Below are 26,528 nucleotides of genomic sequence, written 5' to 3' on the forward strand. Positions count from 1 at the left end.
CTAGTTGTAAATGGAAATATATCGAAACCAATTATTCTTAAAAATGGATCTTAAAAATGTTCTTTCATTTTCCCATTAACTAAATAATAAACTGAGAGCTAGTCTTACCAGTATTCCTTTTAGTTCATTCACTGCACTTTCAGAGCCTTTTGAAGATTCTGGCTACAATTTTAAAAAGAAGAAAAATTACTGAGTAATTCATTTTTAAAGTATCAAACAAAGATTTTTACACGAAAAAGTGCTGGCAGCTTATACTCTATCGACTATATTTTTTTTAATTAGGTCTATGTCTTATGGTTAGGAAAAAAATTCATTAGACATGTTAGTGCTCCCAATGGGGAGTTGAATCAGAAGTAACAGTCAAAGCAAAAGGACTCAGGCTACCACCTTTGAAATATCATTTTGTTACCTCCTGTTATCACTATACATAGAAAAGATGTGGTAACCATTAGAGTTCAAAGACTGAATTCCAAATTATTCAGAATGTTTTACAATACACGTTTCTCCACTCTCATTGCTGGCTTTGCGCCAGCAAGTGAGGACGAGGAAGGCAGCAGTGCAGAGCAGGAAGCAAGCGACAGGGCAGAAAACCTCTCTCAGCTCCGCCAGCTCTAGGCGAAGGCCAGCCTACAGGGGACTGGCGCGTCTTGTTCATGAATTTCACAACAGGGCTGAGTCGGAGCAGGGACCAGCAAAGAACCCGGCTTACCAAAGAATGTTAGCATCACCGGCTATCACAGCAGCCAAAGACCTCAAAGGGTGTGTGGTCCAATCACTTCTTCTTACTTATGAGGGAAGTTACACCTTGAGGAAGACTGTATTTGAATCAGGTGTTTTGATCACAAGCCCAGTTCTCACCTGGCTACACCATGAACAGAATAATTTGAAATGAAATTCTGGGTAATACTTGCCTGCCCCACAATACCTAACAGTCTCTGTGGATCCCTCAACTAATTTAATGGAGGGAAAATTTAGCATGAGGCCCTCCATGAAGAGATGGCTAAAAAAGATCTCTGATCTCCCCTGTGCCACTTCCTTTCACAAAGGATCAAGATGAAGAGGAAAACCTACAAGACACAGTGAAAGGAATCCCTTAGGTCTCTCATTCCTAGAAAAGAGGCAAAGCTAATCTTTCTCTCATCCAGAAATGGAGGTGATTAATGGCAACCTATAATCCTTTCCTCTCAAAAGATAACAAAAGAATAGTATCCTACTTTGATTTTTTTTTAAATGGACAGAAAAAGTGAGAGAGAGAGGTTTGCTGCTCATATACAAATTAGACTGAGGCATTCAACTTTCAAAGCCCTGGTTTTCTGTGAAATACACAAGCCATCAGTGCCAGTCACAAGTGCCAGTCAAAAGCTCTAAGACACTAATTTTAACCACATCAACACCACCAACAACATCAAGGAATTTAGGAAATACACAGTTAAATTAGTATTCTCAAGGCAGGCTTGACTTCTGCAGGTAAACTGTTCAGTGACAAGCTGTGACTTTTGAACAGACGCCCTGGCTAAAGGCATACTCAAAAAAGTGCCGCCATGCCACTCAAGTTGCCTTGATTGCACAAGCCCTTTAAAGCTTGGACTGCATACTTTCACACCTAGTGACATTTCAGGAAAGCACTGATGGTACTGGGGAAAGAGGTCTGTACCAAGGCATGCACTGACTATTTATTTTAAAGGTTACTGACCAGGTCATTCAGCACTACAGCTACAGAGTTTAATGATTACCAGTCAAAGAACCAGTTGTCCACTGATCCTTGTTCAGTTGTTTTCCAGATTTTGAATTGACCTTAAATAATGCGTAACTGTTGAGAGAGTCACGGCAAGAAAGAAAAAGGACAAAGTGATATTCTGAAAATGAAAGTACATAACGGAATACTGCTTATGATTTAAGAAGTTTTCAACATTTTTCTTTCTAAACTAATTTTATTTCTTTATGACACAGCATTTCTCCCTAGTAATAGTTTGGTTTGGCTTATTCCTTCTGAGATAGTTCTGACATGAAAGTCATAAAAATGTATTCTTTTCTAAGGTTCTACTTAGACCCTGCATTTTAAAGAGTTTTCACATTTCATTCCATTTGACCCTGATGACAACCGTGTGAGTCAGAGAGGGCATTTTGTGGAGGAAAAATACCTGGGAGGCTGGGTGCAAGGACCCCAGTTCCAACAACGGTGCTGTTACTCACTCACCAGACACAAGCACTGAAAGAGTTGTGCCCAACTGTCTACACACTCAGCTTCTTGTCCAGATTAAATTCTGTCCGTTGCTTTCAGAGCACTAGCACAAGACTGAATTACTCTCCGTAGCTGGCCAAAGCTTCCATCTTACTAGATGTAAATCTTCTTTTGGAGTGGAATACTTGTTCCCTCTTTCAAACCCCTTTCCATGCACAGCCCGTATCAAGGCCATTCCCTGCTTTGCCCGGCTATCTTGCCTGCCTGTGACAAACTGGCAACTTTAAAAGCCCAGCAGAATTTCTAATGAACAGTCATGACACTAAGGGACATTGAAGCAGTTGAAAAGGGGCGATCCTTGAGAATAAGAAGGAACCAAAAAAATCTGATTTAAAAGAAGAGGAAGAAGAAAGAGAATCAATCTGTTGACACCTTATCAGAGTGAGTAAAGAAAAAACATTTTTCAAGGAAAATGTCAAAGACTCAATTATTGGGTTTGTTTAAATGGGACAGATATACAAGGGGAAGGGAGTACTGAACTAGACACCAGGTGCTCCCATAGACTCATAGCTGGAGCTCACCGTGGTCTGGTTTAGAAGACAGCTGCTGATACCAATACACAAGATTTTCTCCTCAAAGTGACCTGGCATACGCTTGTGATATTCATGAAAACAATCATTTAAATTTCACTATCTTTCAAAAGTTGTCTTAGGTCTGTTCTGATATTATTATTTGATCCCCACCCCAACAAACGAAAATACAAGCTTCAGGAAGGCAGGGATTTTTGTCTCTTGTTTACTGCTTTATTCCCAGTGCCTAAAACAGAACCTGGCACATAGTAGATACTCAATAACACTTGTTGACTTATATAAAAGTCAAAGAAATTTATATAAAATTGAAGAAACAAAGGATGTGATGATGGTTATCCGTTTGGTATAAGAGTTCCCATCAGTGTCTCCCTCAAGGACATGGCAGCACTCTGCAATCATGGGACTTACTTTCTGCAGTGACCGAGGTTTACTATGAACCAGAGTCCTCCTGAAACATGCTTACATGGAAGCAAAGGCATTTATGACACATTAGCCTTCACCCAAGATTTGACAATCTTTTCATCTCTATCCTTGAACATTCATCAAATTTCAAATTTTTACTTGAAAAAGGAAACATCAAGGGAGAAAAACCATTTAGTCATTCCATACCTTCCCCTTCGGTCTAGCTGTCTGATTAACCGGTCTGAGATGAACTCCCTTTTTAATTCTGTCCATCATCTCTTCAACTGCTTGCCTCTTCAGATCTGTGACTTCTTCAGCTATTCAAAAAATACACACATAAATCATTTTATGCTACAAGAAAACAGCTAATTCCTCTTTCTGCTGACTTAGAAATACTGCACTATATAATTAACCACAGTCATTTTCCAGACAGTCACAAAACACCAACAATTTACTACAGTTAACTTTTTTTTTAATAAAAAAAAATCTTTTAATAAAAGATTTGCTTCAAAAAATAAGAGTTAAAACTTTTAAGGTATAATTTGTAGCCTGGAAATCACCATTGGCTCATGTATGTTAAACAAAGTGGATTTGTTCCGTTTGTCAGTATAATGATAGACCTGGCCTTTAAAAACCCAACTTTGTACCTAACCCCAAATAATCATTCACCTTTGCCTCAAAGATGTTTTTATAACTCATAATACATCCTATGTCAATGAAATCAGCCCAAAGCAGGAATAACTATCAAAAAGCCTATTAGAAAATAAAAGATCAAAGAGATCTTTTTACTTGTTGGAAGAAATCCACAGGCAAAAGATGAGCAGCCAATAGGTAAAATCTATTTTTAAAATGCTATCTTTTGTTTAGGGATCACATGGGAAGAAACACTTAAGCAAACCTTTTTAAAGTCTTCTAAAATTGTCAGTGTTAAAAGAAAACATACATCCAGAAATGGCTGCAATGAAGTAACTAAATTTGATAAAAAAAATTTCAACTGTCTATTGTCTAACCTTTACAATCTTTTGCTGCAAAAACAATAAAGCTGTTGAAATACTGATCAATTAGATGAATGCAAGTGAGGTGAGCGGAAACCTCTTGACTGGAATAGTGAAATTTGTCTCTTACAGAACAGCCTGACCAAGAAGTACTGAGTCATTTTGGACACTTATCACCATTAACGCAGTTCTAGATCTTGTGTTTATCTCCAGCGAACTCACTGCAGCCAATACATTTAAGTTTAAATATTTCATAAAGACCTTCCTACTAGCATTTTTAATAGACTCCACATTGTAGGGCGGGCATATGGTGGGCACTCAGCAAGTATCTGCCTACTGACTGACTTGCTAAAGCTTGGGGTTTAAATGGCTGTCAATATTTTTTACAATTTGAGCAGAGGTAATTAAGCCTCAAAAGGATGGCTTCTAAATGGAGGCAATCACAACTATATCCCCAAGCTAATTAACAGTCGTGTCGGGCTTTGCGCTAAGGAGGCCGAAACCGTGGCTTCCCTCTCTGCTACATGGCAGGCTTCACTCTTATACATGCTGAGGGGAGCAACTAAGAGAATCCAGAAGGTTCCATTATCCTCGACTCTGCAACATCCCAATGATGGGATTACCGCTGCCTACATCACATAACCTAAGTTTTCTGACAGTCTTGATTTCAAATAGTGTTCTGTCATCTTCATAAGCCATTGAAATGCTAGAAATTCGAATTTGTCAATATCCAAATAGCACTTTTCAGCTCCAGAAGTCAAAAAGGTATCTTTTGCCAGGCAACATGGGAGACGTGGCACCAAAGACAAAACTCATCCACCAACAAATGAAAGAAAACAACTGTGGGTTGATCAACTATGTGTCCTGAAGTAGCATTTTCTCGGGTAGCCTCTGCTGATGGTTCAAAACCATCAACAAGGGGACAGAAAAAAATGACAATGGATAGAAATTCTTTCACTCACTCATTCACTGACCCACTCATCAGTATCTGAATACCTGTTACACACTACACGGTGCTTTTGCTGACTCTTTTCAAAATCAGGGGAAATAAGACCCAGATCTGTGATTCTAGCACCTGGTGTGAGTATGAAATTTATTCCCGGGAATTAAAAACATTTGATTTTCAGAAAGGCTGCCATTTTGAGTGAGACTTGGGAAGAGCTGCATGGCAACAGGAACACCGCCTACAAACAGATTAGCGCTCTGGAAGGAATGACTGAAACCCAATTAAATGCACCATACAAAAACTAATTAAGGCAGACAGATGGAGAATTATGGTCAACACCATTCAAATCTGCTGCAGCATCTAACATAGCAGGAATTTAAAGTAGTTTCTTATTTTTGCTTGCCAGAATCATAGTGATAATTCAGAGAAGTGCCACTATCTGTATTGTGTACAGACTATAAACCAGGCTTTAATTTCTCAGTCTTTTTCAAATGTAAAAGCTTAATTGGTCTTAAGGAAAAGAAATCACTCTTATCGGAGACCCTACTCAGTCAGGCACAATACAAGGCCAACGGCTAGGTTAGCTGCACAAGCTTTCTCTCTCACCAACCCTGTTTTTGAACTAGCAAAAAGCAATCTATACGAACTTCTGAACTATTAAGCAGTTCTAATAAATCTGCAAGAATCACCTACAGAGAGCTCATGGTATGTTTTGTAATTCTTTTCTGCAATCACGCAGTTGGTAATTGTCTCACAAAAGCATGTAATCAGAGGGACAAAAGAAATATGCAGGATACTGAAGATTAAAGAAAAGGGACAAATGAAGACAAGGGGTCTAATGTTATTGAACTGCCGCAGGAAAATAAAATCAAATGTTCTTTGAGTTAGTGCTTCAAGGTCAGTCTTGGATCAGAAAGCTACATGTAATTAATTGAGGCTTAAATTTTAAGACCCACTTGAAAAATAAGTTAGTTCCTCAAAAAAAAAAAAAGAACCACAGACAAAACCATCACCTTATTGCTCAATAAAACCTTTTGCTACTAACTAGAGGAAATGAAAATGAATTTTTAAATTCCACAGGTTTACTTTTCTCTTTCAGTAACATTTTTAAAAGGCATTAAAAAAAATCCTATGCCACCATGATGTACAAAATTTCTAGAGAACACATCATGGTTGAATAAGTTTAGATTTGACCTAAGTTCACAAATTTAAGAAAATTTCCTTCCTACAATGATCGTAAGAGCCTGCTGAATGAGGACTTCTGCCCTGCAGGGTGGTTGGTACCTTGTCAATTTTTTTTTTTTTTTTGGATAACATTTTGAGTATTTTCTATGTTCTGGGTATGACTCTAAATCCTTTACATGTTGTGAGACATAATTCTCAAAACAATTCTATGAAATAGGAACTATTATCCTCATTCTATAGATCAACAAACTGAGGTGAGAAAATATCAACAAATTAATGACCTAAGTATATGACAAAAAGCAGACAAACCTCTGAAATCTTAGAACTCATCCAATAAACGCATCCTTATGAAAATTAGAGTTATTAACTGCAAAGTATGTAATGATATCTTGTATTTAGACCTTAAAAACTACTTCTAAAATATTTCACAGAACTTCCTTTCAGTTAAGCTTTTTAAGAGTCATAACCTAACAATGTAGGTTTCTCCATTCATAAGCTATGAAAAGCATACCAAATGTGTAGTAGAAGCCGTCGTACGATGCTAACATTAGAAAACACTGTGACAGCAAGACTGGTTCCTACATTATAAACACAAACTCCAAAGTGTCTCAGATGACCCCAGTGTTTGGTGCTCGACATTCATCATGCATTTAATCACTGTTGATTTATTCATTCAATAACTGCTTTTTAATGTGAATGATTAACAAGACACTATAAACCAAGACTTTGCCAGACAGAGCAAAGTATGGATATGGTACCTATCATTTAAGGCATCGTGATTTTAGGGTGGCTCCAGTTTAAAAATCTCACGAGCAATTTCTCTGTCAGTAACTCATCTTAGATTCCCAAAGTAACAATCCAGTAGCTCAAGGATGAGGGAGAAAATGCTGCCACATTTCATGAACTGTAAATGAAGTATCATTTTCATGAGGAAAACTGTATGGTCGCTAACAACGGGAGTTACGTTCTAGAAGACTTTTTTTTTTTAATTTGAGGGTGCTGTTGAGCTAATAATGCAATTTACTGACAAGGGGTAAATTACTCCTTTAAGCCCTCCTGACCCTCTAAGACTTGCCAATTTTCCCAAAACAAGATCGAAACAAACAAAATTTTAATCTTAATTACGGTGTCAGGGAAAGCTTAAAGCCAGTCACCCAAAGAATACGGTTGCCCTGCAAATCACCGAAGGCAGGACTTCTGAATCCTGCAAAGCCTTGTACAGAGCAGAATTTGCCTTTTAGCTGCATGACTATGCAGAGGAATAGATTCCAAAGGGCTGTAGGAGGCACAGAAATTCAGTTCACACAGATAAAATCAAACTGCTTCCATTTATAATAGTGCTGCAGGGTTCTTGCTAAGAAAGAAAAGACTAAGTCTAAACTTGGATTCATTCAACATTCATGAAAGCTGAGAGAAGCTACAGAGAGGAGAAAACCCTTAAAGAGTCTGCATCTGTTTAGGGGGAGAGAAATGTGGAAAGAACTCAAACATCAGAGCAGAGGCTGTGGGCAGGGGTGGACACTAAATCCTAACAGTAACAAAATTTGAAGCAAACTGCTATAGCAACACACAGTAATGAGCCATTCATTCTGAATTACTGGCACTAATAAATAAGAGGAAGAAAAGGAAGAGCCTCAGAACACACAGACCATATGCCTGAAACCTGCATGGGAGAAGTAGAAACAGAAGAGCACCTTGCTAGAGGACGGGTAGGAGGGCAATTCTGGAATGAAGAAAGAGGAACAAATGCACAGGGGGCTTAGAGGTAATGGTCCAGCCATGAGATGAGACAGATGTAATGAGAAATGAAGCTCAAGTAAAGGCAGAGGACCATTTCTAAGCAGATGACAGGGTCTGGATTGTATTCTGATGCAGGGAGAAACACAGAAACATGGTACGATGTAGGACAATGTCATGATTCCCCTGACGTGAGAACGCCGCACTACAGGGGTATGAGAGCGGCTGGAGTCGGGCAAGTAGACCCGGAGGCAGGAAAAGGGGGCCAAGAAGTCTGCACCCATCTGGGCTTGAACCAGGCAAAGCCACCATGCTTTGTAAGTAACAGGGGTTCTCCCCTCACCCACTCTCATTCCTTACAGTCTGTTCTCTGCTCTCTCACTGCAGCCAGTGTGATTTTTAAAATTTCATCATGTTATACCCCTACTTAAAACTTCTACTGTCCTTAGGATAAATATCAAAATCTAAACCAACGTATTCAGATTCTGGCTCCTCTCTACCTAGCAGAGTTATCTCTTGCACCCAACATTCTAGTAATACCAACTTTCAGTTTCCTAACAGGCCAAGCTCCTTCCCCACTTTGGTTGGAACTTTGAATCTGTTGCCCCTCTATGTGATTTACTTTTACCATAAATACCCTGACTTCCAAAATCCACAAGTACTCAGCTTAAACATCACTTGCTAACACCAGCAGTCCACCTCCATAATCTCTTAGATCAGTGCTGATAATCACTCCTCCACAGTGCTGATAAAAAATTATATTTAAATAATTGTATATTGAACTGGTAATTACTTATTGCTCCCTGTCTCCCCAACTCACATGTAACTTTGTCTTGTATCTCCAGTACACAGCCACTGAAGTGTACACAGTAGGTGCTTGATAAAGTCTCAGTTCACCTGCTATCGACTCTAAAAAGCCTTTCCCCAGATCCCTCATTTGAAATTACTCCCTCTTTCCTTTACACCCCAAAGTACCTCATCCCTTAATGAAAACACATTTCCCAGCAAACCTCACATTACAGTGACGTGTGTGTCTCTGTTTATCTGCTCTAGACAGTTAGCTTAATGAAGGCAATGACTGTTCTTTGGTTCATTCTTATAGCTAGCTGTTAAGTTCACAATTCTCCCCCAACAGTCTGCTCATAGTTAGAGAACTCAACAAATGTGTGCATTGTTGAAAAACGGTACACCATCAACTTCAAAAGTAAACTTAAAAAGTAGTGAGAATTACTTGTTTCTGGTTGAGCTGCCTTTTCCTTCTTAGCACCACTGCCGCTGGGGTGGGATCGCTTCCGGATCATGGACATGAGGGATCTTTGGGTGAAAGAAAAAGACCAAGAGGACATTAGTGGATGTCTTATGATCCAAGAAGTAAAATATACAGGTTCTAAATAATCAGCAAAAATTCAACTCTTCTGTAGGTACATGAATATATAACTAGAATTTTAAGTAGCCTACTTTCCACTTTTAATAAATTATTAAACGTTTCATCACTTTAAGGAAGAGAAAGATGTCTCAGCCCTCTCTGTGTAAAGCCAAACTAACTGCCAGAAGAAGGGGGCTGCCAATATTACTAATATGATACAGAGACATATGCAAAGTAACACAGATACAGAAAACCTTTCAATATCCACATATAAAATTCAGAAACAGCTACCTATGTAATACATTTGAGGGAGAGGGAAGGATGAAAGAATTTAGGCAATGTTTTTGGTAAATATCTACTTGTGAAGCATGAGCGTAAAAACATCTGAATCTGCACAACACAGACCAGATATTTCAGGGATAAAATATATTTAGATCACTGTCTCTCTGGTTCATGTTTTTCAAATCTGTATAAAATCCAAATCATGATAAACTTGACCATATTAAAATTTAAAACTTCTGTATGTTAAAAGAAACCATGAAGAATAAAAAGAAACTATAAATCAATGAGAAAAAGCACACATCCAACAGAAAAATGGACAAAACTAAGAAACTCCACAAAAAAGATGCTCACATTTCCAACACACATATAAACAAGGTACTTTACTTCATTAATTATTAGAAAAAACACACAAAAAAAGTCACACTGAGGTTTTACTACACACTCTTCAAACAGGCAAGAAATTTTAAGGCTGATAATGTCAACTGTTGATAGGTTCGTGGAGTAACAAGAATTCTCAAACTGAAGATGTATAAACTGATAGCACCATTTTAGAAAACTGTTTAGCATTATCTAGTGGGGCTGAAGATACACATATCCTATGAGCCAGTGATTCAACTTCTATATATCTTACAGAAATACAAGCCCTTGTGTACCACAAAATACATACAGGAATGTATGTAGAATTTCCAGAATTTCCCTGAACTGGTAATAACTCAAATGTCTATCAGTATCACAATGGATAAATACATTTTGGGACAGTCATAAAGTAAATTATGTTATCAATGAATATGAGTGAACTTTGGCTACATAAAATAACATGGATGAATCTTACAAAATAATGTAAAGTCAAAAGAATAAAACACAAAGGAATATACTAAAATTCTAATTACATAAAGTCAAAAACAGACCATATACATAATTAATAGTAGTTTAGGGGTCTACGTACACAAAAAAACCTTTTCTTTAAGAAAAGGATAAAAGGAAAGGACTCGAGGGTCCCATCATTGTTCAATTTCCTGATCTGGATGGTGATTACATGGATGTTCACTTTATACTATTTTTAAACTGTACATAAGTTTGTGTACATTCTACATATGTGTGATCATCCCCCTCCCCCAAAAAGGTTACAAAAAAACAAATGAATCAAGAATTCTTAAATTCTTCCAACTACACTGTAAATGTCCTCAGTGTGGTAAACTGGATTTGACAAAATACAGTCCTGAGGAAGACAAGCTGGGAAGCCAGCAATGGAGGTAAGAAAGGCATAATGTTGCCTCTAGAAAAAGGGGCAACCGGATACACAGTACTGCTTGCTCTGAGGTCAGAACTGTGGTCCTTAGCTACTATCATTTTTAGATATTTTTTTTAACCTCTCACTTCTATCTTTGGTTGTATTATTTATCCCCTCTCTAATTGCCTTTTCTTAAAATTCTCAAACACACTGAATAATCCCCCACAAAGCACAGCAAAGGGAAAGCTCTACATCCTGCTCTACCGTGTGAAGTTTCTGGGACTTACCAACTAGGAAACAATCACTGAGCTTTTTGACTTCATCTAGTCTGTCTTCTTTAGGCTCAAAGTGGCCCCAAATGGAATTATTTTCACAAAAGTCAGAACTTCTAATTTGCACAGAATTTTTAAATAAGCACATTTTATACCATACATTGAAATAATGCACAATTTATTTGTTTTTTCCACCATGTCAACTGGAGGCAAGAGTATTCAATGTAGACTTGTTAACATTTCATAGTAGGGTGGGCCTTGGAGAGGGGCTCTCACTCATCAGAGGCCTCTCCTCACCTTCTTGCGACACTCTGTAATGACCCCAACTCTGGTTCTGAGAGGAGATTTTCAGATTTTATTGTACATAAAGATCATTGCATTATTGTTCATAAAGATCGCAAAACAAGAAGTTGTTTGTACTGCTTAGAATATTTATATATATTTACATAAGTGAACTAAGAATGTATGTTCATCACTGTAAACCACCTAAGTAGATGAGAGAAAGGGCTAGCTTTAAATGTTCTGAATTGAAGTATAAATTGAAGATTGGTATGGTGCCCAGAGGAAAATCATCTGTAATATTAAAAAAGAACCATCTGTCATGATGGTGCTTAGACTACAGAGAAAACAGATAGTACGGGTTTCAAGGACAGATGACAAGCCCAGGACACGACATCTGGGACCCATCATACGAACCTCTGGCTAAACCTGCCCAACTTCATGACCATTTCAACTGAAGGCACAAAAGCTTCAAGCAAGTATTCCCCCAAAGATGGGCCAGTTCATTGGAAAATATGCACCTTGAAATTCTTCAAGAAGTGTCCTTCACGCCCACTGTGTCAATTAATTTTATAAGTCAACTTGACTGGGTTGTGGGGTACTCAGATACATGGTCAAACATTATTCTGACTGTTTCTGTGAGGATGTTGGATGAGATTAACATTTAAACTGGTAGCCTGAGTGAAGCAGATGGCCCTCCCTAATGTGGGGTGGGCCTCACCCAATCAGATGAAGGCCTGAATACAACAAAAGGGTGACCCTCCCCCAAGGGAGAGAAAATTCCTCCTGCCTGACTGCCTTGAAATTAGGACATCTGGTTTTTCCTGCTTTCTGACTCAAACTGAAACATTGCCTCTTCCTGGGTCTCCAGCCTGCTGACCTTCAGACAAAGTACACTGTAGGCTCTCCTTGGTCTCCAGCTTCTGACTCACCCTGCAGACCCTGGGACTTGTCAGCCTCCATGATCATGTAAACCAATCCCTTAGAATACATTCTCTTTTTATGTAAATGTACACATGTACATACACACACACCCCAGCTCTTTGTTCTGTTCTCTGTTTCTACTACAAAACAAGCAAGGAATGCCTTCCTCCTCTTTTCTCTCTCCCACCGTCCTCTAGGTCAAAGGAGCAGTAAGATGTGGGGGTGGGAAAAGCAACAAAGCTACTTAAAGAAGCCACAGGCTCTAGTCTTTTTTTCCCACTTTCATTTCTATCCATGTCCTACATCAGGGCAAAACAAAGAGCTCAGGAACAAAGTTGGAAAACCTTGACTAGTGGATTCAAAGTACACTGAAACTCAATACATATGCAAATATATTTCTTTAACAAGAAAGCATTCCTTACCAAAAAATAAAAATCTCTTTCTACTGAGAAATTATGTCTTATACTATTTAAATTCATCTTAAAATAAAAATCATTCATGTTACTCAATGAAAATTTTCTTTAAAGGGACTTATAAAAGAGTTCATGCTTTAGACATACATAGTCTGAATCCTACATTCATTTCTCAGTGTAACTCTACGGTGCTCTTTGAGAAAATATTCTATGGTTATACTTTACTTTTAATTCTAAGGGCTCTCAAGATTTCTAAGACTAAAAATTAAAGGCCAACAGCAGGATTATAATCACTTCTTAATAGTTCTCCCTCCTCACAGACAGAAATGACCTTTCTCATCAAGCACAAAATTCTAGACCTTAGAAAAAGATCAAAGTGATGAATTTCCTATTTTAAATGTCAAATTCAGAATATCTCCTACAGATTTAGCTACCCAGGAGAGAAAGAATTTAAAATACCTGAAATTCTTTCAATTGACTCCTGGATCGATCACATGTAAAAATTATTTTTCCTTAACAACTTCAAGAGCTTAAAGTAGATTATGTCATACCCTACTCAGTAAGGAAAACTAATGAGAATCTTTTTAAAAGGCAAAGTTCCATTTTCATAGTTGTGTGGGAGGAACATGCTACACATTCTATTCAGATGGATCAGCGAAGGTGCAAAGTATGAATAAATGGCCTCTCTGTGTGAAAGGACTAAACAAATCACACGAGTTAATGAAAATTAAAAATCTAGCAAAATTTTAAATTCCATTTGTTCAAGACCAAATTACACAGAAGTGGCTAACATCATGACATGAGGAGGTAGGCTGTGACCACAGCAAGTAGGTTGTCTTATGTACCTGGATGGTGGAATGAAGGACCACAAAGAAAGCAAAAGTTGACTTTAGATCTCCTGGGGCATATTGTGCTTAACTCAGACATCCGACATCAGCAAGTCACCTTAGGCTCAGAAAAAGTGAATCTTTATCTGCATATATGACTTCCTGTTGCAAGAATTTAAATGTAAGTTCTTCTTCTCTCAGCATTATTAAAGGTTTAAATATGCAGTTAGGGGGTAAAAATAATGAGCACTTTTAGTTTAATTACTAGTTTATAACAATTAGTGCTATTAAGTTTTTGCTTAATTCAATACTTTCATTTTATAAATAACTGAACCAACCAGAGCTTTTCAAATCAAATTAGTGAGAGAAAAATAGGAAAACATTCTGGAGAAGCTCAAAATCCCTTGATCTTCCAGATAAAGGAAATCCTAATGACATGGACTGAAATTTTAAAACTGAAGTATCAAAAAAAATTCTTTAAGTGTCTAGCTTCTTGGTTTGGAACATCCACATGAAACCTGAACATCTACAACAGAAGAACACTGCAGGCCACAAGGATGTCTTTGCCACGTGTTTTTAAGGCCCTTTCTGTAGATATTACAAGAAGGGAATAACACACTGGACTTCAGAAAACTCTCTGAAACACCAGCTGATATTTTTCATACTTTTTTGGCCCCCTCTAATGATGCAATCTAAGTCTGTATTTTTTACAAAGGATATCAGTAACATAAATTTCAGCTTCTCCGACAAGGAATAACATTTGATGTAGAGAAGTCTTCCTGGGTATGCTTACCGAATAGGGTTGGGAGGTGGAGGGGGAAGTGGTGGTGGAGGAGGAGGTGGTGGAGGTACTGAATTCTCAGACTGGTTCACCCGCTTCTGGAGCTCATCAACTGCACAGAGAGCAAGCATTCAGAAAAAGAGCTGAAACAAGCAACTTAACACCTTATATACATGTAAACGAAAAAAAACAACCTCTCTCAAAAATCAAGTTCTTCTATTAAGGTAAAGTTAGAAATTTCAGTACGAAGCTGCAGAACCTTTTTAACTTTTTATTATACAGTAAGGAAGGCCTTACATAGGCTACAAGAAGACGTCACCATCTTTTTGTTGTATATATAAACAATGGAAAGAAAAAAATTTTCAAGACAATGGCTGGATGGGTGGGAAGTAAGGATTGAATAGGTTGAAGAAATATTTAACAAGAAAATATATTATTCAAAGAAACAGTTAATACTTGGCTTTTAAAGTGTATAGACCAAGAATTAATTTTAAAGATGACATTCAGTAATGAATTTTAAGAGCATACTTTCCTTCTCCACTTAATTTCCTTCAAAAACTGCAAATCCTAGAGTTCTTGATTTTAAGCAGCCTCAGACAGACTCTCAAATGTCTAACTCAGAAACTTCTTGCTCATCTGAAGAGCATTCTGGAAATACAATTTAGTCATTCAAATCATTAATAAAACAAGTACTTACTAAGCTCCAACAATGTGAAAAAGCCTATGCTTGGTGCTGTTCAAGACACAGTTCATGACTTAGGGAAACTCAATTTAAATTTACATCACAGATGTGAATACCTCTCAATGGGCTCTAATGGGCTACAGGTACTGCACTCAGGAATAGCTCTCCTTTGACGCAGCCATTCTGCTTTCCATGATTGACTGTACCCCAATGATCTGTTCATTTCTTTTTACAGTCAACACCTAAATAAGTGGGCTATACTCTCTGACACCAAAAACACTCCAGTTATTTCATATGCATGTGTCTATTTCTCCAAAGGGAGTCTGAGATCCTCAAGGACAAAAAGCATAGTTTCTTTCCTTCTCTATTTCTTATAGCACCCTAGGGTACTGGGTATGGTTGGGTACACACACAGCAGGCAACAAATAAAACACGTTCAAAATTGAATCTCAAGTATCTCTAGTGTCTGCTCCCCTCCAATGATAATTAAAGATGGCTTTGGCTACAAACTGCCCTGATACTAAAAAGAATAGACTATTTCTTAATTTTAGATTAATTTTTTAAAAAGAAATCGTGATTAATTTTCATTGTGGATTAGAAAGCACTGAATATTTTTTAAAGGAAAAATGCCTATTTGATTCTTCTGTACAGATTTCAAAATTCTAGTATAAAATTAACCAAAAATATATGAAGTGAATATTGAATCTATTATAAAGGGAACAACCTGCCTCCTTAAATTACCTGCTTTCCAACAGAAACTTATTACTTATCCCTGTGTAGTAATCCAACTCACACATTCCTGTTAAGCCTTCTAGAACTAAATGAATAACTCATTTAAGTACCCCCTGGTGTTTTAGAAGTTTTTCCACTTAATATATATATTGTTGCCCATTTTATTGTTAGGTATGATATTGAAAGTATTATTTCATGTGTATAATGAGACACCAAAGTTGAAGGTAATATGTGCCTAAAAAGTTTAATTCTTTTTAAAAATGTACCTAAAAATGAATAGAATAAGTACTTAATGAACACTCATCTTTGAAGCCCTAAGAAAGGCTGAAGTTTTGGTCTTCCCATATTAATGGTATCTCTGTCTCTTAATTCTATATATGATGCTCACAAAGGCTCTGAGTCCAAAAAAGAAGTCTAAATATTTGTGAGTCATCTGATTACAGTGGCGGTTCTGCTGAATTGCAATAGTCAGAAATGAAGGAATTTAAAACAAACCTTGGTATTTTTCTATAACATTCAGTAAATATACTGGTCATGAGAGAGTCACATATTAATGGTAAGACACAATAGCCTACTCAGTGCTTTTACCGGAATGCTTTAAATTTCTAGCTTTCTCCTCAGAATTCTGGTATTTCGATTCCAGTTCTTTTTTATCTTCTTCTAGAAGCTCCAGTTGCTGTTTGAGGCTGTGTATCTCTTTGTGGAGAGTTTCATTTTGCAGTTGCTCTTCTAATTCTTTGACCTGTAAGTTATAAACAGACTTTTACCGGGTGATACAGTTTTTCCTTTGTTAAGGAAAACAAGGGGGAAAATAAATGTTTCTCTTTTACTTTGCAAAGAGATTCCAATTCATCTCAAAAACCACACAAATTCTAGGATACAGATAATACTTAAAATCATTATGAGAAATATGATTCAATATAAATCTACTGGATACTTATGTCCCAGGTAATTTAATTTTTAAATGTGAGTCAAAAAAGTAAAATATTCATTTAATTTAAGTAAAAAATTAATTTAAAACAGGTTAATACTTTTGTACCCATTTTCAAAAGAAAAATTGGGGTATTACTAAAAAGACCCCTGGTGGGGCAATTTGGTAACAGATTTCAAAACCATTAAAAAAATAAAAAGAAGGGAAGGCCCTTTCTGATTCAGGAACACTACTTTTAGAATTTGTTTTAAAGAAATAGTAAGACAAGTGTTCAAAAATATTCACTACAGTGTTCTTTGTAACAGGGAAAATTTGGAAATAACCTAAATGTCCACCAACATTACTGACTTAGTAAAATTATAGTGTATTCATTAAATGAAATACTATGCAACCATTTAAAATCACGTAGCTCACTACACAATGACATGGGAAGATACATTACCAATTGAAAAAAATCAGGTTATAGAACAATATGCTTGGTGTGATTCCATTTAAACTATATTCACAAAACTGTGTATTTATATAAAGTTTGGATATGCACCAAAACATTCTTGGGTAATCTTAATTTTCTTGGGTAATCTTAATTTTCTTCTTTAACTTTTTCTGTATTTTTAAATTTCTTTTTTATAATCATAAAACCAACACAGCCGTGTTTAAAAGATTGATGAATCTGCAAGGGAACCTAGAGACAGATAAGAAATACTCTTAACCACATATTTGAAAGATTATCCAGAATAATTATATAGCAGAATATAACAGGTTTAGAAGAGATGATTGCTATCATTTCATTTATAAGTTTTACCTAATCTTCAGTACATCTCCCCCTGCCCTAACAAGGTACATTTGCAACAGTTTAGTCCCATACCTCGATACGATTCAGTAGGTTCTTGGCACCCATTATTTACTAAATGAGTTAACTACAAGTAGTAGAACTTTTCAGAACCAAAAAATTCTAGCATAAGCTAAATACACATTCTTTCATTCTCTCTTCATTTGAAAAGGTAATTCTTGCAGATGAGGACAAAACAAAAATTTCTTTCCCTCCCACCCCAATCCCCAGGCCTCTTTCCCAGGGGCAAGCACAGTTACCCCCCTAAACATCTGGATGTTCTCAACACATATGCCATCATCTTACTGAAGAAACAACCAACTCTGTAAAAACTCCAGGAACTTCCAAGGATTAAACGTCAACATTGCTGCTTAAAGAGACTTCGACAGGTGATTACAAACGGCAGCTGAACAGCCTTTCCTTCACAAGCTAGGTACACTGTAAGTAGTATAAATATTGATGTAATTTTTCTTAAGTGGTTTCTTTAATTTGAAAGGCTTTGTTCCACCTCTTCGCCTCTCCTCCTCTCCACCTCTCTCTCTCACCCACCACGATGACTATCCTTTCACCCTAGCGCGCAGAGGTAGGCTATGTCAGCTGGAACAGCCCTACTCAAACAAACTGAAATAACCACTTAGGAAGTCTTTAAACATACACATTTCTGCAAGTTTACAAAATCAGAAATTTTCTCTAAGCAAACAATTACTACTAAAAAATGTTAGTAGCAATTGTTTGCTTAGAGACTTTTCCTCCCTCTTTGAATAAAACCTATGCCCTCCAGCAAGCTCTTTGAAACCAATACACAATACACTCTCCTAGGGTAGACAGTCTCGAAAAAACACTCTTCATAGTGTACAGGGTCTCCAAAAACAATCAACTCACAGATTCCAAATTGTATTATCCAAGCTCTTTGTGAGTTCTATCTCTTTCCCTCGCTTCTTCTGACCCTCTGGGCAGTTTAAAAATCATTATAAAATCTACAACAGTACACTATAAATTTTAGTTGGGTACTAAGTTAAGTTCATTTGGCAGTTATTTTTTCCTAAAAGGTGAAAAGACTGGAAAGACTTAGTAACTTAGGGAAAATATGGAACTATGAGTACTGGACTGACTCATCTCATTGTAAATGCATGTGTATTAAAGCTCCAGAAGAAAATCTGCTACCTTCTGTTGATGCTGAATTCTCTCTTCTTCAAGAAGCCGGATGAGTTTTGCATTATCATCTAACGCTTTCAAAAGCTGCTGGTCAGGAGCAGAGCTCTGCAGGAGAAGGTGGCTTTGTCTCTTTAGTTTGTTTTGCTCAATAAACATCTGCAAAAAATGTACATACCCATCATTCTCATACATCTCAACTAAAAAACTAAAGCAAAAGGCAAAATATGTGGAGTTTTTATTAAATAGTTAAAGGCAATTACTGAATTGTAGTGTAATGGTTTTAGAAGTAATGATTGCCATGATTTCATGTATCACTTTTACACAATCTTCAGAACCTTTACCCTTGCGCAGCACGGTACATATGTAATAGTGTAGTCCTATCCTGCAGCTTTTAATATTTTATTATTGCTTTAAAATACATTCATACTAACAGTAGCAGTTAATATTTACCAAGGACTTATGTTATGCCAGGTACTCTACTAAATATTTTATATACATTATTTCAATCCTTACATCAAGCCTATGAGTTAAATGCATCCGCTATGAAAAGTTAAAATGTACTAAACACTATATGATAGATATGGTGGCAGTCACTTTACATATATTATGTCATCTGATCCTTAGGACACCACTGTCAAGTAGACGCTATTATTATCCCACTTTTACTAACAAGGTAACTGAGGCTCAGGGGCAAAACAGCTTTCCCAAAGACACATGTTAAACAGCAGAACCAGGATTTAAGCCCAGATCTGTCTGATTTACAAGCCCAAAGCTCTTAACCACCCGGCTAATCTCCTTCCCCTGCTATTTACTAGACTTAAGGTTTTGTTTTAAACCAATTAGTTTTTCCCCAGTGATGAAAGTAGTTAACAGTAGGAGGGTAAAGAGGAGAAGGGAAAAAGTATATTAATATTTACTGAGCATTTGATTATGCAATTTACATATAGCATTCATTTAACCTTCACAACTTTACATGACTGAGAACATTATTTTCTATTCACCTGTTATTTCTTTTCCTTAACACCCTACACAAGACAGCCAATGGGTGATTCCAAGCATGAAATGCTTGACAGAAGTCTGAAATTAGGCCCATTTTACAGGATAGCAGCAACACCTGCAAGTGAAATTCACCTTCTTCTTCCAAATGACTCCTCATTTCGGTGTAAGAACAGGTACAGAGATGGCGTGCGTGAATGAGTGTGTGCGTGCACACAAGTGCTGGGCTGGAGGAAAGTCAGACTGGCGGCACTCACACACCAGGGAAGACTCATCAATACTTCATCACAGCATCTTAAACTTTAGACCACTGGTTTAATTGAAATGAGTTATTTTGGGTTACTACTATTATTACAGTAATTGCTTTTTTTAAATAACTTTTTCCCTCTTAAAACCTAACTGGTTGGGGTCCCTGGCTGGTGTCTTAGAAAATATCCCAGAGAGTCCACAAGTAACAGCTGAAGTAAGTGAGATTCTCTGGCTTCCCAGCAAGTGAGGACTTCCACCAAGAGAGCTCGGAGGCCAGAAGCAGGCAGAGAGGAAGCAGTCAGCGGGGCTGACCAGGACAGAGCGGGGAGCGCAGCAGTAAGACACTGCAAGGCACCAATGCCAAGGGTGGCTTTATTACCCTCCCGGCCCTGCTCCTCTGTGCTTCGGTTCTCTCTTGGGAAAAGAGCTAGTTCTCCTTTTCTACGTAGCCTCAGGAAAACTTGCTAAACTTTACATGATTATAAATGATCACAGCTCTGTTACTTTGGAGAGAAAAGAATAAAGACTGTGTCTTAGGGATGTGAATAACATGAATTTCTTTTGCAAAACCCTTTAACAATCCCTAAATTGCAATATAAGATGAAAAGAACATACAGAAAAGAAATTTCTTTCAATAACAATGTTAACTTGAAAAATATTACTCATTGAACCATCTTCTCTAGATTTTAAGATGCTAAAATAAAAGACTGTATAATGCCTTTTCTAAAGATGTATTTAAAGAAAATTCAGTTACCAACTAATGAATTTGGTTTTTAGCTATGGTAAGAATTTGTTGATTAGAGTTATTAAGTTGGACCCTTATCAGACAAAGAACACCACTGGTATCAGAATTTCAGAGAAATTGTCTGTATCTTTTCAAAGAACAAGAAGAAAATGTTGTATCATTAATAAATAATTCATTCTTTCCAAATTAACCTTAAAATACCATCATCTGAGTTGTCTGAAAAATAAACTGATTACATAATAGTTTCACAGTATACTGGTACTATGTGTTGAAAAAGGTATACACACCTTTAAAAAAATTTTTAAAAATACACTAAATAGCAAAAAATATATTCAAAAATTACAAGAAAGTCATTAAAAACTAAAAGTATGCTGAAGAAATACAAGAACTTATAGTCATGAAGACAATTGACTGCTTCTTCCTTGTAGGGGATCATGGTTTTGGTTTTTAAATGGACAAGTGGGAGTAGAAATAAGGAAGAAACGTTCAATTTTTAATTTACACATTTGAGAACTGTTTGTATTTTTACAGGAGAGTTTATATATATATATATTCCTTTTGCAATTAAAAATGTAACCTAAATTAACCTTAAAAATTGATTTCCAGAGCTCTACACTGTACTTTCCAACAGGGCAGGGATCATATTTGCTTTCCTCACTGTTACATTCCCAGTGTCTGGCTTAACAGATGTTTGCTGAATGCACTAGGGAACAAAATGCAAGAGTGGCACTTTCCTGGTTAAATTAAGTCATGCTTCTTTTAGCAGCAGTTATCTGTTGAAAACGGGAATTTGTAAACCATGCAAAAGGAAAGATAGGCTTGTTCTAACCTAGCTTTGTTTTTAAAAATAGTTTTCTTCTCACTATTGTGTGGCTCAAACCTAGACACTGTAAAATTACTGAGCACTGCTGCAAGTATTAGGCTACAGAAACCTAAAGTGCCACCGCTCTTGCTTTCCCTCCTCGTTCTGGGTTAACATGTCAGCATTGCTGTTTCCACCAATCACTACCAGGTGCATGGCACAGAGAACCCTTCATTTTCATATTCTTAGTGGATTCTTACTTCTCCCATCTATCTTCTCTGCTACTGCATGGCCTTCAAGTTTTTCTTTGAGCTGCTTTGTATTCTTAACATCATTCTATAAAAAACAGATGGAAAACTGAAAATGTCTCTCAAAATAAGACCCTGGCAGTCAGGTCAAAACAAGACAACCTTTTCAGTTTTGCAGTGGAGGCATCTTCACATTATCTCTGCTCTCCCTCCCCTTAAACCGTTTATTTAGTTCCATTATTTATATGCTGCAGCTTTTCCCAAAGGGCTCTAACATACTTCAATTCTTTTTCCTTCCTTCCAGGAAGGAAGAGAACAATATTTACTCACCTTTCATTAAACTCTCTGAATAAAATGAATCATAATATTTCAAATGAGATCTTCTTAGACTAAAACTTTTATAGAGTTCATTGCTACCACGGCTACATTCAAGCACAGAAGAACTCCTGCACAAAACCATAATCGGATTTTCAAATGTCATTCCCGTAACCCTATGCTCTGTCTTCCCGCTACACCTTGGAGACAGCCATCTAAGAATGTTTTACATTTCCTTAGCTACTTTCCTTGAACCTACAATATACACACAGATTCAGAATATCTACACATGATGGAAATCTCATGCAGATCAGCTCCACATCATGAGCTGTTACAGTTCAGCCAACTGGTGCCTCATCATTTCCCTGAAAACCAGTCCCAGAGCCATGGAATACCCAACAACTACATGCCAACAAAGTTAAGGCAGAACATGAGATGCTCAAAGCTTATGTCTAACATGAGAGGAAAATCATTACTTTGGTGAAAGGCTCAGACAGTAAGTGGAAAAATCAGCTCACACAAGGAGAACGCTGTACAGCAGCTGAAGAGAAATACCAAGACCGTGATACTGTTATTTCAGATGGTATACTGAGATTTAACCTGGATTCGTAAGGCTATCTGAAACACAAAAATCCTGTACCCAAGCTGGACTTCCCATCACAAGTTATGCAATGGGTATAGCTAAATATAATTTCTTTCCCCTATACAGCATTTTATAGTTTACAGAATTATTTTGAAAAATATTGCCACTTGATTTTAAAATTCACTTGGTTAGGTTGGTATCATCATGCATTTTGCCAGTGATGAAAGTGAAGCCCAAAGAGGCCAAGGGATGCTAGTAACATACAACTAGTAATTGACTGACACGGCCAAATTTGAACCCGGGTCTTCTGACACCAAATTCAATGACCTTGATACTATGCCGTAGTTACCTCCCTAAATCAGCTGATCCTTAGTTCAAAGTGATAAGTGCTTGTTCAACCTCAAAAAATATTTTGATATGTTATCTGCAAAGTTCTCTAAAAAATAAAACACGAGGTTTCTGCAAGATAATTACCTCTTGTGCAAACGACTCCGCTTTCTTTCGAAGGTCCTTCTCCAGTTCCAAGTTTACCTGCATTTCCTCATACTCTTCTACTGCTAGCATGGACACTTAAGAAGATAAAGAAAAGAAAACAGACAATATGCCACACAGATTAGCAGGAAGATGGATGAAAAAGAGTACTGAAAATATTCCTTATTCAGGGATATAAGAACCCTCATCCATTGCTAGTTGGAATATAAATTGGTAAGACCTTTTCAGAGGGCAACTTGGCAATGCAAATTAAAAATCTAAAACTATTCACACTTTTGGTTGAATGATTCCACTTTTAGGAATGTATTTATTCTCGTCAGAGAATAAATCATGAACATTTGCAGAGATTTAGTTGGAGGGATGCTCTCTTCATCATTGCTGAAAATAGTGAAATAATCTAGATGATCTAACATTGAAGAATCAGTAAGTAAAGTATGGTATGTACAAGAAATATTTTTCTGCCATCAAAATTATATTTTAGAGACATTTATTGAATGGAAAGATATTCACGATATATTCTTTAAATGAGTTCTTTTTTTTTTCATTTTTGCTTTTAAAAAGCCACATATAAAACACATCGATAAGGATTCCACAGAAGAGGAAGCATGTGAAAGGCCAATAAACATCTTCAGTAGAAACCAAGGAAATGGAAAGTAAAACCACAGATACCTTTTTATACTCCCCAAAGAGGCAACTGGCAAAAATTTAAAAGTATAGCTATACCAGGTTTGGAGGGGGAAAAGAACAATGGAAACAAATACACTACTAACAGGAGTGAAAACTTACAGATCTACTTAAAAAGGAACTTGGCATTATGCAGTGAAATCGAAGATAAAAATTTACATTTGGCAGATACCTTAGTGAAATTCTTGGATATGTGCATCAGAAGACATGTATAAGAATTTTCATAACAGCGTGACTTGGAAAAGCAAAAAAACTGGAAAAAATTCAAACATCCACTAATAGGATGCTGGGTAAATGAATTCTGGTATAGACAACAAGTGAAATAATATACAGCAGTGAAAATAAATATACCACAGCAATCCCCTTCAATATGGATGAACCTCACAAACACAAAAAGTTGCCATATGCCAAATGATACCATTTATATAAGGTTCAAAAACATGCAAAATCAAACAATATACTGTTTCGGGATACATACATACTTGGCAAAACTATAAATAAGAGCAATGATAAAAATCCATGGGAGGGGTACAAGTAGAGACTGATGTTCAGGGGCTCATAAAGTACCAGTGAGTAAAAGAGACATTTCTTTTGTTGGTATTTTCTTAGTCTTCCATATATGTTATAAACATATTTAATAAACAATTTAATGTGTATAAATAGGCTTTTTAAATCAAAGTATAGCTAATGCACAATATAAATTATAAGCATATAATATAGTGAGTGATTCAGAATTTTTTAAGTTTATGCTCCGTTTACAGTTATTATAAAATATTGGCTATATTCCCTGTGTTGTACAATATATCCTTGTAGCTTATTTTATACATAATAGTTTGTACCTCTTAATTCCCTAGTCCTATATTGTCCCTCCCCACTTCCCTCTCCTGGAAGAACATATACTGAAATGTTAATAATGCTTATCTTTGGAATGTCAGGGTTGAGGTTTTTTTTTTTTTCTTTTCCAATATGAATCTATACTTTCCACCAAAAAAAATATGTTACCTGAATAAAAAGAAAATACATACATATAAAAGTTATTTTAAAGTATTCTCCAGGTTTAAAAAGAAGAGAAAGAGCCTTAGATCCATGTAGGCCCAGAGTCAGAGCTTTAAATTAAAGAATCACTGTGGACAGAAGTCTTCAAAGGGAAGATCTTGTCAGAGAAGAACAACGTGAAGTCTTCCCTACTTGCTGGCGTTCTGTGGCCTACTTTGTTAAATAATGATACAGACGGGCAGAGGCAGTGATGATGCCATCACAACATAGGTGGACAGCACACTAGTCTCTCCATCTGGGTCTGGTGAGGCGCCTTCAATCCTGAGCTGAGTCATATCAATAAATCTTTGAAAAGGCTCTCTTAATGGCTACTTTCAGAAAATGTTCCTCCAGGGCACTTCAGTCCTAACTGACTAAGGACTGGTCTGCGGTGTAATAACATAGAATTTCAAACTCTATACTCAGTAAATCTACTGCCTCCTCAGAGAACGACTAACAGTCTTACTCAAGTAAAGCAACTGTAAGTGGTGGTTTGTGATGTGAATTATAGGTCCCTGAGAGTCGAATGATTTTCAAACCTATTGGAAAAGAAATTTCACAAAGAAAACAAAGATTATGACTATCTAAAGCCCTGGGCAAGATAATTGACTTTCTTTTCTGTGTCCAGAACACTGTAATGAAGAGTGAATTTTCACATGTCCTGGCCCTCTTGGATTCTGAAAGAAACTGGGTTGATCCTAGACATGGGTTTATTTATATAAGCTCTCTCTCTTCATGGATAGGGGGCTCCCTGAAGGCAAGATCTACGACATTAACCTTTGTAGAACCCTCTGTTTCCATGCACAGTGCATGGAAACTGAAAATTCTTCGACATCATTTCGACTTTAATGCACAAAAGGTAGTGGAAATGCTACAATCTAGTGTCTCTCCCACACTTAACTACAAGGTCCTTTATTTATTCAAAAATCTCAATTCATGAATGATGGAGAACTATCACTGGTAACAACAGGGTCTGAAAGATTTCCTTTTAGTGTTGTAGCTTCTGAACTAGGGAAGAGAGTGGCTGAAGGTAAAAAGGAAAACAAAAAGCACAGTAAGTCGCCTCCCTTAGAGTTATGTCTGCAGACTGCACTTTGGCATCACTCCTCTGCCCTGAACTAGGGGACATAAGAAACAGCCCCATGAGACTTGATGCTGTTTTATGACAAAGATGATAAAATCAAATTATAAAGAATTTTCTCTAGAAGTAGCCTTTGGAGAAATTTCCTTCTCACCATGAGACCAGGTCTGCTTCTCGTGATCAACAGGTTAATTTTTATGTGATTCATATAAATGATCATGAATCCCTCATGGCTCTAGCCCCCAGATAGCTCAGAGCCAGATTTCAGGCACAGAGGCAGGAAATGCGTAAGAACTCAGAGCAAGTATGCACTCTATATATTAACATATACTCTCACCTTTCCCAGTCTCATTTTCCATATCCCCCTAATTTAAAATGTTATCATATAATGTTGCATATATTTATGTAGATATCTTAATCTCTTCTGGACTGAGGAGAGGTTTACTGAATAACCTACCAAATATATAAATACTGAGGGGATGACCATGGTCTCAGGATTAGGACATAAGAGCATTTAGATCTGAAGTTTCAAAATGAGTAGATCATGAATTCCTCAA

At 36.9% G+C, this 26,528-nt stretch overlaps 1 protein-coding gene across 7 annotated transcripts in view; it reads right to left on the reverse strand.

The window, feature by feature from the left end:
- The window catches only part of LOC105095098 (heat shock 70 kDa protein 12A), a 272,860-nt gene that overhangs the window by 206,880 nt on the left and 39,452 nt on the right, over positions 1-26,528 (reverse strand). For all 7 annotated transcript variants that reach the window (XM_064488474.1, XM_031461838.2, XM_031461837.2 and 4 more), the window contains 7 exons: positions 23,154-23,248; positions 18,751-18,897; positions 16,415-16,568; positions 14,425-14,524; positions 9,269-9,351; positions 3,382-3,491; positions 109-162 (listed from right to left, as the gene is read on the reverse strand). In XM_064488474.1, coding sequence (XP_064344544.1) covers positions 109-162; positions 3,382-3,491; positions 9,269-9,351; positions 14,425-14,524; positions 16,415-16,568; positions 18,751-18,897; positions 23,154-23,248 — 743 coding nt within the window. The remainder of the gene's footprint in view (positions 1-108; positions 163-3,381; positions 3,492-9,268; positions 9,352-14,424; positions 14,525-16,414; positions 16,569-18,750; positions 18,898-23,153; positions 23,249-26,528) is intronic.

The sequence above is a fragment of the Camelus dromedarius genome, chromosome 8 (assembly GCF_036321535.1).
Source record: "Camelus dromedarius isolate mCamDro1 chromosome 8, mCamDro1.pat, whole genome shotgun sequence".
In the NCBI taxonomy this organism is placed as follows: Eukaryota; Metazoa; Chordata; class Mammalia; order Artiodactyla; family Camelidae; genus Camelus; species Camelus dromedarius.